The sequence below is a fragment of the Martes martes genome (assembly GCF_963455335.1).
Source record: "Martes martes genome assembly, chromosome: 7".
Taxonomy (NCBI): Eukaryota; Metazoa; Chordata; class Mammalia; order Carnivora; family Mustelidae; genus Martes; species Martes martes.
The window spans coordinates 26188686-26207092 of NC_137894.1; the positions used below are offsets into that span (position 1 = coordinate 26188686).

Below are 18407 nucleotides of genomic sequence, written 5' to 3' on the forward strand. Positions count from 1 at the left end.
TCCACTTTTGTCAAAATCAGTTACTCATCAATGTGGGGTCTGTATCCAGACTCTCTACTTTTTTTTAAAAACATTTTTTTGGGTGAAGATATTTGCAAATGACAGTACAGATAAAAGGTTGATATCCAGGATCTATAAAGAACTCCTCAAACTCAACACACACAAAACAGATAATCATATTAAAAAATGGGCAGAAGATATGAACAGACACTTCTCCAATGAAGACATACAAATGGCTACCAGACACATGAAAAAATGTTCATCATCACTAGCCATCAGGGAGATTCAAATCAAAACCACATTGAGATACCACCTTACACCAGTTAGAATGGCCAAAATTAGCAAGACAGGAAACAACGTGTGTTGGAGAGGATGTGGAGAAAGGGGAACCCTCTTACACTGTTGGTGGGAATGCAAACTGGTGCAGCCACTTTGGAGAACAGTGTGGAGATTCCTCAGGAAATTAAAAATAGATCTTCCCTATGACCCTGCAATTGCACTGCTGGGTATTTACCCCAAAGATACAGATGTAGTGAAAAGAAGGGCCATCTGTACCCCAATGTTTATAGCAGCAATGGCCACGGTCGCCAAACTGTGGAAAGAACCAAGATGCCCTTCAACGGATGAATGGATAAGGAAGATGTGGTCCATATACACTATGGAGTATTATGCCTCCATCAGAAAGGACGAATACCCAACTTTTGTAGCAACATGGACAGGACTGGAAGAGATTATGCTGAGTGAAATAAGTCAAACAGAGAAAGTCAAGTATCATATGGTTTCACTTATTTGTGGAGCATAACAAATAATATAGAGGACAAGGGTAGATGGAGAGGAGAAGGGAGTTGAGGGAAATTGGAAGGGGAGGTGAACCATGAGAGACTATGGACTCTGAAAAACAACCTGAGGGTTTTGAAGGGGCGGGGTGGGAGGGTGGGGGAACCAGGTGGTGGGTATTAGGGAGGGCACAGATTGCATGGAGCACTGGGTGTGGTGAAAAAACAATGAATACTGTTACGCTGAAAATAAATAAAAAATTAAAAAAAAACATTTTTTAAAGATTTTATTCTTATTTATTTATTTGAGAGAGAGAGAGATCACAGGCAGGGGGAGGGGCAGAGAGAGAAGCAGACGCCCCACTGAGCAGGGAGCCAGACGTGGGACTCAATCTCAGAACCCTGGGATCATGACCTAAACTGAAGGCAGACACTTAACTGACTGAACCACCCAGGTGCCCAGACTCTCTACTTTTTATCTATTTACCTATTTACCTGTAATGATGCCGGTACCACGATGTCTTAGCTATTGTGGCTTTATAGTAAGTCTTGGAATTAGGTAGTTCTAGCCCTCCCATTTTGTTCTTCCCATTAAGAGTTATTTTTGGTCATTCGGAACACTTCGGATGCCCATATAAATTTTAGAATTGATTTGTAAATTTCTACCAAAAACAACAACCCTGCTATGGTTTTGACAGGGATGGCAAAAATCTGTGGCTCAATCTGGAAAGAATTGATATATTAACAATATTGGGTCTTCTGATCCATGAATAAAGTATCTCTCTCCATTTAATTAAATCTTCTTTAATTACTCTGTAATATTTTGTAGTTTTGAGCATAGAGATCTCACATATGTTTGGTCAGATTTACCCTAAAGTAGTTCATATATTGATGCTAATATTCAATTGTTTATTGCTAGAATATAGAAAACCATTAATTTTTCTATATAGATCTTGTATTGCACACTTGCCAAATTTACTTATTATTTCTTGAAGCTAAGTTGCAGATTCCTGCAGACTATCTACACAGATAGTCATGTCATCTGCCAATAAAGACTATTAAATCTTCCTTTCTTCTTTTTTTTTTTTGTTTTAGCCAGAATTTATTGATTACATACCCAAAAAAATACTTTCCTATTTTTAGGGAAAAATACATTTTCCACAGTACAGATTTTTTTTATTTTTTTATTTCTTTTCAGCGTAACAGTATTCATTGTTTTTTCACCACACCCAGTGCTCCATGCAATCCGTGCCCTCCCTAGTACCCACCACCTGGTTCCCCCAACCTCCCACCCCCCGGCAATGGCCACGGTCGCCAAACTGTGGAAAGAACCAAGATGCCCTTCAACGGATGAATGGATAAGGAAGATGTGGTCCATATACACTATGGAGTATTATGCCTCCATCAGAAAGGACGAATATCCACAGTACAGATTAATCACTTTTTACATTTCTTCCAGAAATAGCTGCTTTTGAAAAATGTGATTCAGAGAAATAGCTACAATTTGTCAATATTTTTACATCTGTGCCTCTATAATCCTAACAAAAATGACTAGGACTGAAAATATAAATGATCTGGTTGTTGCAAATTATTATCAGCATTAGCCAAAAATATTTAATAATAGCACCATTTTACATTTGTATAATGTTTTAATTTTTTATAGTACAGGTTTTACTTCACTCTTATTTTTTTTAAATCTTCCTTTCTGATATGGATGCCTTGTGTTTCTTTTCTTGTCTTATTGTATCTGCTAGAGCCTCCAGTAAAATGATACACTGAAGTGGTGAGAACAGATATCTTTGTCTTATTTCTGATCTAAGGAAGAAGGCATTCAATTTTCACAGTTAAGTGTGGTGTGGGCTGTAATGTTTCCATGGATGCTCCTTATTAGGCTGATGAAGTTCTCTTATTTTTCTAGTTTATTGAGAGATTCAATCAGTAATGGATGTTCGAATTTGCCAGTTATTTTTCTGCATATGTTAAGATGATCACATGAATTTTCTCATTTAGTTTGTTAGTAAATTGCATTGATTGGTTTTTCAAATACTATAAGTCTACTTGGTTATGATGTATTATGCATTTTATATATTACTAAGTTGGATATGGTAATTTTTAAAAATTTACTCTTAAAAATTAAAATTCTCCCCATGTCCTCCATGTTATTTGTTATGCTCCACAAATAAGTGAAACCATATGACATGGGGAGATGGAGAGGAGAAGGGAGTTGAGGGAAATTGGAAGGGGAGGTGAACCATGAGAGACTATGGACTCTGAAAAACAACCTGAGGGTTTTGAAGGGGCGGGGGGTGGGAGGTTGGGGGAACCAGGTGGTGGGTATTAGGGAGGGCACGGATTGCATGGAGCACTGGGTGTGGTGCAAAAACAATGAATACTGTTACACTGAAAATAAAAAAATAAATAAATATATACGCACACACACACACACACACACACACACATATATAAGTTGCAAATGAAAAAAAAATTTTTTAATAAAAATTAAAAATCTATGCTCATAAGAAATACTTATTAATAGTTTTCTTATACTGGTTTTGTCCAGTTTAGGTATCAGAGCCTCAGAGAATGAGTTGGAAAGTATTCTCTTGTCTTCAGTTTGCTGTAAACTTTATGTAGAATTGGTATTATAGCATTATCTCTTCCTTAAATATTTGTAGAATTCACCAAAGAAGCATTTTATCTTTGGTCTCTCCAGACTCTCAGTTTTATCCCCTCAACTCAGGAGTCTGATGGGCTCCACATGGGTTTTCCCTCCCTGTACTACATCCTGGAAACTCTCTCAAGACAGTGAACTGGGACAATCCTAGGGCTCACCTCTTTTGTTTCCCAATTCTCAGCGATTGCTGTCTTTTTTTTCTCCTGACATCCATTTTCTTGCTTAGCACTGTCTGGTTTTGCTTTGTTTGGGGTTTTGCTTTTTGGATTTTCATTCTTTTTCTTTTGGGATATCTCAAGCAAGAGGGTAAATCCAGTCCCTGCTACCCTATCTTGGCCAGAGCAGAAGCTGTGTTATCTTTTTTTATCCATGTGTATCCATATACAAACGTCCTGGGAGACTAGATGCACCAAAACCCTAAGAGGATTTATTTCTGAGTGGTGAGATTATGACAATTTTTTAAATTTTTGTATGTGTGATTTTTATTTTCTACAATAAATGTATTACTGTAAAATAAAAATAAAACAGTATTGTTCTCTAAAAGTAATTCTCTCCAATGTGTATGAGGCCCATCCTGGATGATAGGTGCCCCTAGAACAGATTGCAAGGCTCTGCCACCTTCTGATGTGCTCCAGGGTAACATGATAATGAGCATACTGTTCAGTTCATGAAGCAAGCCTGGTGAAGTGTTGCCAGCCAATTTCCCAGGGTAACTAGGGAGTATTACAGTTTAGACAAACCACCTAAGTTATATTCTGAATCTCTAGAATACAGTGAGTCTACAAAATGGTCATCAACACCTCAGAGCTATGAACTTTCAAAGGCTTAAATATTTTTATAGAAGACAGCACACACACAAACACACTGACACACTTCACAGACACACACATAAACACATTATCTACAATAAATGATACCAATTTGGAAGCATTTTTGTTAATACTACACAGAAGAACTATTGAAAAAATTCTAATAACTAAAGAATGTTGAATGAAAATTATATAATTTTAATTCTTAAGACATATAAAATACCATTTTCACTCTCTAATACTTTGTTTTTGCTTTAGTGTACAAAGAAATTATACATTAATATTTATAAGAGCTTTCAAAAAATTCCTAAACACCTTCATTTTATGATCCTTTCCAAAAAAATCTTAAATTCTTCACTATATTCATTCACCACATTGAAAAATGCCAAGCGACAGATCGTTTTATTCTTAATATTAGTTGGAAGAAACTTCAGTTCCCACTAATATACTATGATTAAGTAGATAATGTTATCTTATCATCAGACCACCTCACTCTACACTGCTGGATCAGTCACCTAACCTCCCTCTCAAGATAACCAAGAGCACTTAATATGAAGAAGTGATATGAAAGAGTTTAGTTTCTAATAAAAGCTTCCATGTTGGGTAGAATGTTAAGTGAGCCAGTAAGCTGGGATCTATATTTATTGAAAGCAACCCTGTTACACTGGTACATACATACCATCTTCCTCAACTCCTGGTTGGAAACAATAATGACATTTGGTGGGTCCCCAATGGCAGTGGCAGCTCCTCCGATATTTGTGAAGATCACTTCTGCTATCAGGACTTGTCTGGGATCGAGGTTGAGCACCTCACATAATCTGTCACAAATGGAGGAAAATAAAAGTAGCCATGCTATTCAATTGACAGGCCCATGTGCAATCTAAATATTCTTAAAGCACTTGCTTGTACAGGACAGGTGCGCGCGCACACACACACACACACACCCCTCTAAGAAATGCAATATTGGGGGGTAAACAAAGACAACAATGTTACAGAGCTATAGTTAACGCTCAGAATTGCATTTCTCTGAAAGTTAACTGACCATCCATCTTAACCATCCATGTGAAAATATACCCCACAGATCTGGAGGGAGCACATTTCCCTGAGTGCATGCCCTGGCACAAGTGAATGGGTGCTGGCCATCAGACCCCTCTGAGTCAGGGGTGGGGCAGCACACAAAGTACCAACACTCAGTTACTCACACCAAGCCTACCACCCTAATTCTTTACCCACCTTCCCTTTCTCAGATGCTGAGCCCTTAATGTGTCTCCTCACCCTTCCCATGGTGAGGAGACTTAATGTGTCTCCTCCTTAATGTGGTGAGGAGACTTAATGTGTCTCCTCCTTGGAGAAGGGGTACACATTCTACAGCTGTGTGTACCTACCTTGGCTGCACACTAGATTTGTCTGGGAACCTTTGAAAGTCCTGCTGTCCAGCCCTGTGACAGACCAATCCCTGGGAGTGGGTTTGGACAGCAGCATTCTACAGCTCCCTAGGTAGATCCAGTGAGCATGAAATTGAAAAACGTTGCCTTAAAGAAGGTTTGGGAAACATATCATGGCCCACCACACCTACACATCTGCAGTGCCCACTTCTGTACAGAAACCAGGCCTTGGGTCTCCAGGCTGCTGTAGTCAGGAGCCAGCACAGAGCATAACCAACAGCACACTTGTTGGGGGGGGGGGGTGGTAATCTGCCTACAGAGCTGTGTGTAAGTTGAAGAGGAAATGGTATCCAGGAATCAGGGACAGAAATGCATCCAAAAAGAGGATCAGACCCCAAACAGCAACAGCAGCAGCTCTCAGCTGAGAAAGCTCCCAGGATCTGCCTCCAGCAAGAAAATAGTGTACACTAATCAATAATGCTGGAGCAAGCACAGAGATGGCATCCTATGTAAATGAGCTTAGCTGTTTAACTGTGAAGACTAATGCTACTCCAGACAAAGGCAGAATGTGATTAAGCTCGTAAAGTCATGAAGAGTACAGTAATATAAATAGTGAATCTGAGCACACTAACACTTGAATCTTGAAAGATGCAATTTTTAGATAATAAATGGAATTGCTACTCTCACAGAAAATTACAAAGTTGGTTCCTGGAACCATAAGGATATAAACAAATCCTAGGAAGGCTGAGGGATGCCAAGAATATGGGATTCCCCTGGAAGCCCACTCTCATTGGAGCTGCCATCAGAGAATGCAATGAATGAGATGCTGGGACCTGGCACATATAGGTGATACTATGGTTTTCAAATCAGTGACCGCAGCAGAGTCGCCCTGGTTGGAGGGGGGTGAGTGTGGCCTTCCTCTTGCCCCCTGAGGTCTCCTCGAAGCAGAGTTTGGTGCCTGCCATTAGTAGTACATGTTACAGTTTAGAGCACCCTTTAAACACATTCATTCTAGCCTTCGTTTGCCCTCAGAAGAACCCCACATACTAGGAGGTGCCACACTCCCCTCACAGGAAGCCTGAGTCCAGTGTCCCTCATCCCAAATCTGTGCCTAAAGGCACAGAAGGGACAAGGCAGCCAAGTTTGCAGGAACTTAGACAAAAAACCAACTACTGTAGGCTGCATCCATGGGGACTCTGCTCTCTGCTCCTCTCCACCCTCTTGCTCCTCTCCCCAAATTCTTCCCCCCACTCCAATTCACTCCACCTCTGAGAGTAACCATTCTTCAAATGCCAAAGACATCACCTAGAATTAGTACTGAGCCCTGGAAGTAGCCCCTTATTGATTACTTTGATCTTGCTATGTCTCATGCCTCATGACCAGGAGCGTCTCTTGTCCAGCAGAATCCTCAAAACACTAGCTTGGCCTAGTCCCCTTGACGGTACAACCCAGATTAGTGTAGCTAAAGTGACTTGTCTGGGACCCTTCATTATGTAGCTAGCTCCTCTTAACCCCTAGGATACCTGCTTTCCTAAGACCAGCCAAACACCAGAATATGATGGGTCCAAGCAGGGAAGGACCATGATATGCTGGGGAACCATCCTCAAAATCAAGAACATTAAGTATGGATAAACAGGGATGCCTAGGTGGCTCCGTAGGTTGAGAGTCCAATTCTTGATTTCGGCTCAGGTCATGATCTCAGGGTTCTGAGATCAAGTCCTGCGTCAGGCTCCAAGCTCAGCACAGAGTCTGTTTGAGATTCTCTCTCTCCCTCTGCCTCCCTCCCCACTTATGTTCTCTCTTTCAAGTAAATAAATAAAATCTTTTTTAAAAAGTATGGATAAAATTATAGGTCCATGGCCTTGCAAGAGGCCTGAATAATGACAGGGTCTGAAGCTCAAGCTTCAGAAGATTCAGGGCAAATGACCTTTGATGCTCAATAAATGTCTAATTAATAAAGTGGGTGGAATTAAAAGAAATGAAATGGAATCAAACTGAATCTCTCTTTCCCAAAGTTACCCTGCAAAGTCTTTTCAGGCCAGGTCCTGCAACCCTCCAGGGAGCCTGGTGAGAGCAAGATGGCTGCCCCACCTTTCCCAGACCTCCCACACTGCTCTGTCACACCTGTGACCAGTCCAGTGGACAAGAACTTCTGGCACCTGATAGTCTGTCCCCAACCCCTGGACAGCAACACCTGAGTCTTCTGTGGCCATTGCTGCTGCCATCATAGCCATAGCCACAGCCAAAACCATAGCCTTAGCTAAGAGCACTGAGCACCACAGTCCCAAGGGATGCACAGGCTAGACCAGGGCAAAACAGCAAAGGGAAGCAGGGACTAGATTGAACAGTGAGAACACACCACCATGAGCCTGACCTAATGCCCAGGTAGGGCCAATCTGCCTACCTACCTTATGGTCACAGGAGTAAAAAGCAGCAATGTGGTGACATTGTCCAGGAAGGCAGACAAGACAGCGGCAATAAGACATAACATGATGATCATGGCCCACACTCTTCCTCTAGATAGTCGGTATGTCTGAGATGCACACACATAGAAAGGAACAAGCCAGGATCAGTGGGGTTGAAGAATAAATATGACTTTTCATTAGGGGTTCTAAGAACTAGGGGTCCAAAAAACACTGCATTGTGGAAAAACTTAGACCCATGAATTCCTAAATTTGCTAAGATGAGGAAATGATGTCTTGTACCTGAACATTCTGAACCCAAGGTGGGTTCATTCCTTCCCTCTGATTCTCCTTCTCACAGTGCCCTGTGATGGTCCACTGATTACAAGGTTATGGCCCTCTTTCCCATTAACATTATCCAGTATTTTACAATCTCCTTTTGGTTACACAGACTGGGCTGTGACCCTTAACCCTGATGATTGTCGGCAACTTAAATCTTAGGGACTTTTACTACCAATATTGAGAGGAGGCGGCCAGATATTTGAAAGTACATGAAGATGGCAAAAATCATGGCACAGTTCTATCATTCAGAGTTTGCAAAAGGCTTTGGTGAGTAAATAATCTTTTAAAAGAACTTTCCAGTTCAAAAAAAAAAAAAAATCAAGCACAACATTAGTCTTTGCATTAGCAAAGCATAGCAAGATCTCTCACCAGCCCTGAGTGACAGCTCCAGTGCACAGTCTGGCTGTCAGAACTTGCTGGTGGATTCCTCAGGAGTACACTTATGAAAGTGAATGTTTTTATGTTCAATGATTAGAAAGTAATCATTGAAATCATTTCACCAAAAAGCAAGTAATCAGAAGCTGATAACTTAAAATATTTAGATGTTCTAAAATGCAAAACAGTATTTGATATGTAGCTTTCAACTTGCCAATTAAACTAATGTTACACAAACATTCAACTGCAATACTCTTTTCCTTTACTTCCTTTTTCAGTTTGCCGAGAAAAGGGAAGTGTTGCTCAGAGCCACCTAACTCTGCACAACAACTGTACCCAGTCTCACAGCTGTGATTTTGAAAAGGAGATGGAACTTCCAAATATTTGCTTAAAAAAAAAAAGAAAAAGAAAAAAAGTATCTGCTTTAAATGGTAGTTTTATTAACGGAATACATCACAGCAAAAAATAAATTAATCAATTAATACATAAACATAAAATACCACATCAAACCTACCTTGACAGCACAATAATCAAAAAATCCAGTTTCTGAAAATATGGCTACTAAGATCATCTGTGGGGAAAACAGAAAAAGGAGATATGGACTATCTTGGAGCAGTGCACCACGCTGAACAGACATCAGAATGGTCAGTTACAGATCTCAGCTCTGGCCTCTGCGTGAAAGCTGCCTCTTCATCAAGCTTCTTGCTCTCTTGTTGAGTGTAGTCCACTAACTTCCTGAACGGAGCAGGTTTGTCCCTCTATATTTTTGCCCAGGGATATATACCCAAGGTACAGCATCGTTCCACCTAATCTTCACAACAAACATCAGGTATTATCATTACTCTCTGTTTTTTTTTTAAGATTTTATTTATTTACGTTAGCAAGAGAAAGAGCAAACAGGGAAAGGAAGAGAGCGAGAGGGACAAGCAGACTCTGAGCATGGAGCCTGATGCGAGGCCCAATCCCATGACCCTGGGACCGTGACTCAAGCCAAACCCAAGAGCTGGATGTCCAACCAACTGAGCCACCCTGGTACCCATCATTACTCTGTTACAGACCAGGAAACCAGGGGGCAGAGATGGGAGATGCCTTGCTCACAGTCACAAAGCTAGAAGCAGGAAAGGAAATGAGCCAGAATGTGGCCTTCTGTACCTACGTGCCCACACAAGCAACAACTAAACATTTTAAGATTTTTAAACAGGGTTAAATTTTGTTTCCTAAAATAATGAAACATTTTCATCACCAATTTGATCAAGATATGCAAAAAAGAGCAGTTACACTGAAATGATTATTCTCTGGGTTCTATATAAACCGAGAACTTGTGCTTCTTTCTAGTGACGACACACAGACAGTAATAAAAATTATGTCCCATTTACTATAAATCTAATCAACCAGACATTTCAACCAGCCTGAACTTTCTGGAAAATTCTTTATTCTACCTCCCAAGATGGCACTACACCAATGTATTGAACTTGGAGCAAGAAGATGCAGGTTCACGTACTAATTCTGCCACTTAGAAGTGGTTTAACCTTGTATAAACAAAATTATTTAATCCTCTATATTTCAGTTTTCTCGCCTCACCTTTAAATTTTTTATTCCTTGTAAGGCTGTTGTAAAAATTCAATTAAATTATGTAAATTACTTAGAAAATAGTAGGTCCAATACTGTCTTTCAAATAAAATGCATAAAACAGAAATTTCCAAAAATCAATTTAGACTCAATACAAATATCTGTCTCATCTATAGTGACCACTGATGTTCATCCTAACCCAAATGACTACCTCTACCTGTTGCTGTCTGTAGAATGTGCTGCTTCACTCACCAATAGATGCTTCACATGAACTGAATTGAACGGGTAGGTCCTGTGTGGTTCTCCATTGTTGTGGGGAAGCTGGCCCACACATTTGCTGCCAAAACTACCCAGAAGAGACAGAGATTCAGGGAATGGGGTAAGTAGCCCCACAGGTGGCTGACTGCCATGAAATAAAGAAAAGGCAGGGGGCTGGACAGATAGACTATGTTTCCTCTTCCAAAGTTCTAGAATCTTGCTAAACTGACTTCAACTGAGAAAAAAATTAAACCGTTTGTTATGGGCTCAATTGTGCCACTTTCCCCAGCAAATTCCTATAGTAAAATCCTAACCCTAGTACCTCAGAATAAGTTAAAGTGAAGCCCTAATCCAGTATGACTTACATCCTTACAAGAAGAGGAGATAGCACACAGACACACACACAGGGAAGACCCGGTGGGGATACAGGGGAAAGATGTCATCCACAATTCAAGCAGAGACGCTTCAGAAGGAACCAACCATGCACACACCTTGATCTCAGAAATCCAGCCTCCAGAAATGTGAGGAAATAAATTTCTGTTTTTGAAGCCGTCAATCTATGGTACTTTATTATGGCAGCCCCAGGAAACGAAAACAACATCCATTTAAAGGGTTTTTTAACAAACTGTTTCAAATATTAGCAAAATGGTAAACATACACTTCCCTAAGGTTTTTTTGTTTTTAAAACTATTTTATGAGATATCTGTTATGTCTTCTTTCTTCTTTCCAGATGCCCAGGCCCTACTATACACTTTTCAGGACAAGAGAATTATGAGTGTCTCTTTAAAGCCTAAGTTCAGAGCATTGTCTTGCCTCCTTACACCCTACCCAGAGAGGAGGCAACTAGTTTGGATCACATTAAAGCCTAGAGTAGCATGGCCTTCTGTTTTGACTACCGGGGGATAAAAATTACAAAAAGAAAAAAAAAAGAAGAAGAAGAAATATAGTAACCTGCTTTGTGCAAAGTAGGTCTTTTGTCCAGAAAGAGAAAACCCTCCTTCAGACCAGTTAGCTGTTTTGGGGTCTGTTCAAGAACACATACAGCATTCCCACTGCTGTCCAGGCCTTTATCAGATTTTACCTATTCTAGTTAAATCAGTTTATGACACACAAACTATTACTTAAGGACAATTTCTTCCATTTTCCATGTAACTATAGGTGTTTTTCTAATCACCAAAAGTTACTTGGTTCACTTATTTAGAATATTCCATTTTATATTTTAAGAGAAGTAACTTTATATTTTAAGGTCATTTTAAAATTAAGTCAAGCAGAGAGAGTCAAGTATCATATGGTTTCACTTATTTGTGGAGCATAACAAATAATATGGAGGACAAGGGTAGATGGAGAGGAGAAGGGAGTTGAGGGAAATTGGAGGGGGAGGTGAACCATGAGATACTATGGACTCTGAAAAACAACCTGAGGGTTTCGAAGGGGCGAGGGGTGGGAGGTTGGGGAAACCAGGTGGTGGGTACTAGGGAGGGCACGGATTGCATGGAGCACTGGGTGTAGTGAAAAAACAATGAATACTGTTACGCTGAAAATAAATAAAAAATTTAAAAAAATTTTTTTTCACTAAATTTTTTAAATGGCAATATTACTTAACTATCAGATAGGCCTACGACTGCAATTCTCCACCTAACTAACCAGAGCACCAATCATTCCATTCCTCCACAGGAGAAACTGTCTAGACCTGCACGAACACTTCTTAATCAAGCCCTAATTGTCAAGCAGTACAATATCTTTAATATAATGAAAGATTATCAGCAGTAACAGCAAAAGGGAAGGTGCTGGGTTACAGCATGCTTAGAGTCCCGTCCCACTGGGAAGATTGTAATTACCATGCCAAATAGCAGGGCCAAGGTCTCAAAATCAATCCACTCCACCACATGGGTCAGGCTGGGTCTCTGCAATCAAAGCACATATTTCCTAATTAATGTTGGACATTATCCTCCTGGTGATAAGTTGTTAAAAAAAAATGTGCTATTCTTTATGGCAAGCCCACTCATTGGGCCATAGTCAAAAATCATACCACCCCCTTGCCTTTGAAATTAGAGAATATCATCAAGGAAAACCACTTGTGACCGAAGGCATAATAATGTCAAGCCTATGCATTTAGTTGTAAGAAAAGCAAATTTCTTAAATCCTGTCCCTGGCAACTCCATGAAGAACTGTAGCCTGAATTGCAGGATTGATCCCTGAGGTTAGTGAGGTCCCCATATGTCTTCCTTGGTGTTGGAGCATGAGGCCAGGATGGCAATAACTGAAAGACACACATGTCCTACTCATCAGTTGTCCACCCACGCTCACTTCTTCTCCTAACAGCCCTGCAGAGTAGGGAAGCCTGGAGTCATGGGGAAATGGGAACATAGAGTGTGAAGCAAGGGCACTTCGAGACTCTAGTTGTTGGGAAAGATTGCACTGTGGCTCAGGGAGCTACCCACAGCACAGGCTGTGTGCTACATTAATGTCTTCTAAATTAAATAACTAACACTATACTACTACTTCAGAGTTAATAGAAATAACAGTGGCTTATGTGTAAGCTCTAGGACTCTGGGACATTTTACCCTTAGAGTTAGTATTTGTTTATACCAACTCTAGGCTAGAAAAATTAAATAAATAAATAAATAAATAAATAACCATAGCTCCACATAGTTTTCTAAACCAGTTATTATTCTTTGGTTGACTGAACAGCCTGTAGTCGTGCTTTGCAGAACCCTCCTTTAGATCCTACAGAGTTGTTTTCAAATCCAGTTCTGTGTGCTGCTCCTCAAACAATGGCAGTCCTCCATCTCCAGTAGGTGTTTGGCCTCTCCTGCCTCCCTGCATTCATCCCTATATTCTTGCCAGACAAGTCATACACAGACACTGATGGGGTGCCATCAACCCCCAAACACACATCTCTAGGGACCTCCTGATATCTGCAAGACAGAACCCCAACCTCACCATTTCCCACTTCTGCTCCAGGCAGGATGGCCCCCTCTAGTTCCTAAGGGCTGACAACGCCCAGAGTCAACTCTAACACCACTCTGCTATATAGCCTGGGGCAAATGAGTGACCATGATGAGCCTTTCCTCAACTAACATGAGGAATAAAAAAATGTGTTTGCAATAAAGTCAAATGAAAAATATTCATCATTGTTGAAAGGTTTGTTAGTTCATACTTCTAGCATGGTTCCTGAGGGAGAAATGTGGAAATAGTATATAAAAGAATGAAAATAATCTGCTAACACTTAGTTCCTGGACTGTCTTTGAATTTTTTACTCTATCGAGTGAAAACCTGTAGGTTCAAAATGTTACAACTTACATCTCCTATCACCGCTAGCGCTGCTAATGCCGCAAGGGAACCCAACATGGCTGCCAGGGTTCTGTGAACAATCTGGAAAGGAACATAGGAAATTATTTCATTCTGGTCCACAGGGGTTTAAAATGCACAAAAGCCTGTATTGCTATTTGTATCCATTAATGTCAGCCATTCTGTACCATATCTATTGACAAAATAAATAAATCATGGGTCTTGCTGTTTCAGAGCCTGGACACCCCAGAGACACAAAAATAGCACCAGTCTGCCTTTTAAAGAAAGCTAATTCATTTCCTGAATAATTAGATGACCCAGAAGTAGAAGCAGAAGGCTAAAGTATGGTCTATAAGGAAGTCTGCAGTTAATTGTCATTAATTATTTACCATACATCCCTAGGCAACTAGACCATTAGTCCCACAACATAAATCAATTCTGCCCAATTGCTGAGACTGTTATTAAACCAAAGGCATATAATCAAATGCTTAATCTAATTGAGACTTCAGTGTTATCACTGAATCATGAAAGTACTTTTTCTATTTAATTATAATTCAAATGAACATGAAATTTCTGAGACAAAATACGAAGAAAGGCAAAGATGCAGAGAAATTGGAACCCTCCAACATTGCTGGTGAGAATGTAAAATGGTGCAGCCATCATGGAAAAGTTTGGCAGTTTCTTAAAAAGTTAAATAATAAATTACCAGATGACCAGAAATTCCACTCCTAGGGATTTACTCAAGAGAAATTAAAAATGTATGTCCAATTAAATTAATTAAATGAGGCCATTAAACTGAAGTGACTCCAACACCTTAGCAGCCTACATTAAGCAAACCAAAATCTAAGCCTATAATAAATGCCTCAAGGCTAAGAAATAAAAAACTAAGGACAACTCACCATAAACAACCAACTAGACATCCCAAACATGGCAAACACTTAAGCTATAGCTAATCAAATCATTTCCTTGCTATGTTTCCCCCTTTTCCCTGTATAAGTCTTTCCCATAACTCCTGTCGGTAGAGCACTCCTAAGCACTCCCAGTTTGGCACTGCCCAATTCAAACTTATTTTGGTCAAATAAACTCTTAGAAATTTACTATGCCTTGATTTATCTTTGAATAATTCACATAAAACATAAATGTTCATAGCAACATTATTCAAAATAGACAAAAACTGGAAACACTCCAAATGTCTATCCATGGAAAGTGCATAAAGAAAAAGTAGTATATGTTACAACATGGAACTACTGATACATGCTATGTTAAGAATGAATTGGGTAAATCTGAGAGGGAGACAAAGCATGAGAGACTGTGGACTCTGAGAAACAAACTGAGGGTTTTGAAGGGGAGGGTGGGGGGAATGGGTGAGTCTGGTGGTGGGTATTAAGGAGGGCATGTATTGCATGGAGCACTGGGTGTGGTGCATAAACAATGAATCTTGGAACACAGAAAAAATGAAAATAAAATAAAATAATCAACCCAAAATGCATAATGCACAGTGAAAGAAATCAAACACAAAAGACTGCATATTGTGTCATTCCATTTATATGAACTATCCAGAAAAGGTTAATTTAGAGAGAGACAAAAAGACTGGAGTTGCCTAAGGCTGGAGGTAACAATAGAGACTGATTGCAAATGGGCCCAGGATGTCTTTATGGGGTGATGGAACATTCTAAAACTGTATCATGCTAATGGTTGCTGCTGTGGTCTGAATGTTTATGTCCTCCTAAAACTCATATGTTGAAATTCTAATTCCTAAAATGATGATGTTAGATGGTGGGCTTTTGGGAAGTCATGAGGTCTTGAGGGCAGATTTCTCATGAATGGATTAGTGCCATTATAAAAGAGGATCCAGAGAGATCTCTTGCTTCTTCCACCATGTGAGGATACAATGAAAAGTCTGCAACCCAGGAGAGTCCCTTCACCTGACCATGCTGGCACCTTGATCTTGCCTTCCATTCTCCAGAACTGTGAAATAAATGTCTGTCATTTATAAGCCACCCAGTTTGTGGCATTTTGCTATAGCAGGCCTAAGAAATGAGTACTGAAAAGTGGGGACACTGCCATAATACCTAAAAAATGTGGAAGCAGCTTTGGGACTGGGTAATGGGTAGAGGGTGGAAGAGTATGGAAGGGCACACCAGGAAAAGCCTACATTGCTACTAACAGACCATTAAAAGCAATTTTGGTGAGCGCTCAGGAAGGAAAGCCCTCAAAGAAGTCTCAGTCTTCATAGAGAATACCTAAGTGGTCATGAAGAAAATGCTGGTGGAAGTATCAGTAAAGGCCATTCTGAGGAGGTCTTAGACAGAATGAGGAACGTGTTATTGGACAATGGAGACAAGGTGATCCTTGTTATAAAGTGGCAAAGGACTTGGTTGAATTGTGTTTGTATCCTAGTTTGTGCAAGGTAGAACCTGTAAGGAAAGAAATTGGCTAACTGGCTGAGGAGTTTTCTAAGCAAAAAGATGAAAAAGCTGCCTGTTTACTCTTCAGTGCTTGGAGTAAAATGAGAGAAGTGAGAAATGACTTAAAGATGGAACTGTTAATCAAAAAAGAAAGGGCACATGCATCCAAATGTTCATGCAGCAATGTCCACGATAGCCAAACTGGGGAAGGACCCGAGATGCCCTTCAACGGATGAATGGATGAAGGAGATGTGGTCCATATATACAATGGACTATTACTCAACCATCAGAAAGGATGAATACTCACTATTTCATTGACATGGATGGAAGTGGAAGGGATTACACTAAGTGAAATAAGTCAAGCAAAGACAATTATCATATGGTTTCATTCATTTGTGGAACATAAGGAATTAGCACAGAGGACATTAGGGGAAGGATGGGAAAACTGAAAGGAGGTGGGAATGATTAGAGGAGGAGATGAACCATAAGAGACTATGGACTCTGGGAAACAACCTGAGGGTTTCAGAGTGGAAGGGAATGGGAGGATGGGGTGGCCTGGTGATGGTACTAAGGAGGGCATGTGTTTTAATCAGCACTGAGTGTTATACACAAATAACGAATCATGGAACACTAACAAAAACTAATGAGGTACTGTATGGTGATTAAAATAACAATAAAAAATAAAATAAAATGTAAATTTAACATATTAAAAAAATACTAAGATTTACTTTGGAAAATAAGACCTCTAGTAAAGATATCCCTTCACTTCTCACTCAAAAGATAGATAAATAAATAAATAAATAAGAAGTTGAACTTTGAAATTTGTAATTTTCAGGCTATTCAAACTGAAAAAATGAGAAAGTTTATTTAGGAATGAATGCAAAGGGCATGGCCAAATTTGGTAAGGTTATCAGTTTGGATCTGACATCTCAACAGAAGCTAGGAGCTATTCATCAATACAGTGGGGAGAATAGTTAGCCATCTAAACAGAAGCCAAGACCTACCATCCAACACAGTGAAAGAACAGCCCAGAAAGTATTTCAGAGATCATCAGTGCTGCCCCTCCCATTTTAGACCCAGAGTACAGGGGTCTATATTGCCATGTAGGATTTCAAAGGGTGGGCCAGTGGTGCTTGGCACTTCTTCATATTGTGGGCTCCAGTGGATCTGGTGTACTCAGCAATGCACAGGATCATGGCTATCTCCACTTAGATTTTGAAGAATGGAAACCCTGGAGCCTCAGTTTTGGACGCAGGCATAGGATCACCAAGAGCACAAGATCACAGCAGAAAGCCCCTGCTAAGGCAATACCCAGAACAGCTATAGACCAACAGAACCACAGGCCTTTGATTCCAGACAGCAGAATGGGGTGTGCCCAGCAAAGTCATGGGGGCAGGGCTACCCAAAGCAGAAGGCAGAACCCTTACTGGTTTTAGATTTGCTGGGGACATATCAATCCTTTCTTCTTTCCTATCTCTCCCTTCTGGAATGGGGATATCTATCCTATGCCTGTTCAACCATTGCATTTTGGAAGCACATAACATGTTTGAGTTCATAGACTCAACATCTTTGGTTCAAAGCTGGTAGAAATTTGTTTCTAGATGTACATTGACTCTCATCCAAATCTGATTTAGATGCTATTTAGATGAGACTTTGGACTTTAGACTTTTAAGTTAATGCTAGAATGAGTTAGGACTTACAGGGTTATTGAAATGGAATGAATTTTGCACTTAAGAAGAACATGAATTTTGAGAAGCCAGGGGTAGAATTAATTATAGTCTGAATGTTTCTGTGTCCCAAAAACTGTGAGAAATAAATTTGCTGGTGATGAGGCACCCAATCAGTGGTATTGCATTACAGCAGCCCAAACAGACTGAGATAGGTGCTAAGGGCTGGTGAACACAGCAGGGAGCACCTCTGCTCTCAGCACAGATGGACACTCAGGGCCTTGAGACATGGAAGGGACCACTTCTGCCCACCTGTCAGGGATTCCTGAGGTAAGAACCACACCATCCCCTCACAGGACCCCGGAGGAGGATGCTGCCTCCAAAATGAAATGCGAATAAGCCTGTTTCTTATTCACGTAACACCAAGGCACCATGTCCAGGCAGTGACAGA

At 40.3% G+C, this 18407-nt stretch overlaps 1 protein-coding gene across 1 annotated transcript in view; it reads right to left on the reverse strand.

The window, feature by feature from the left end:
• OCA2 (OCA2 melanosomal transmembrane protein) overlaps window positions 1-18407 on the reverse strand; it is a 392247-nt gene that overhangs the window by 263824 nt on the left and 110016 nt on the right. Inside the window, exons 9-13 of the mRNA XM_080808622.1 lie at window positions 13894-13965; window positions 12429-12494; window positions 9278-9334; window positions 8053-8177; window positions 4939-5077 (exon numbers count right to left, since the gene is read on the reverse strand). Of these exons, the coding sequence (XP_080664748.1) occupies window positions 4939-5077; window positions 8053-8177; window positions 9278-9334; window positions 12429-12494; window positions 13894-13965 (459 nt within the window). The remainder of the gene's footprint in view (window positions 1-4938; window positions 5078-8052; window positions 8178-9277; window positions 9335-12428; window positions 12495-13893; window positions 13966-18407) is intronic.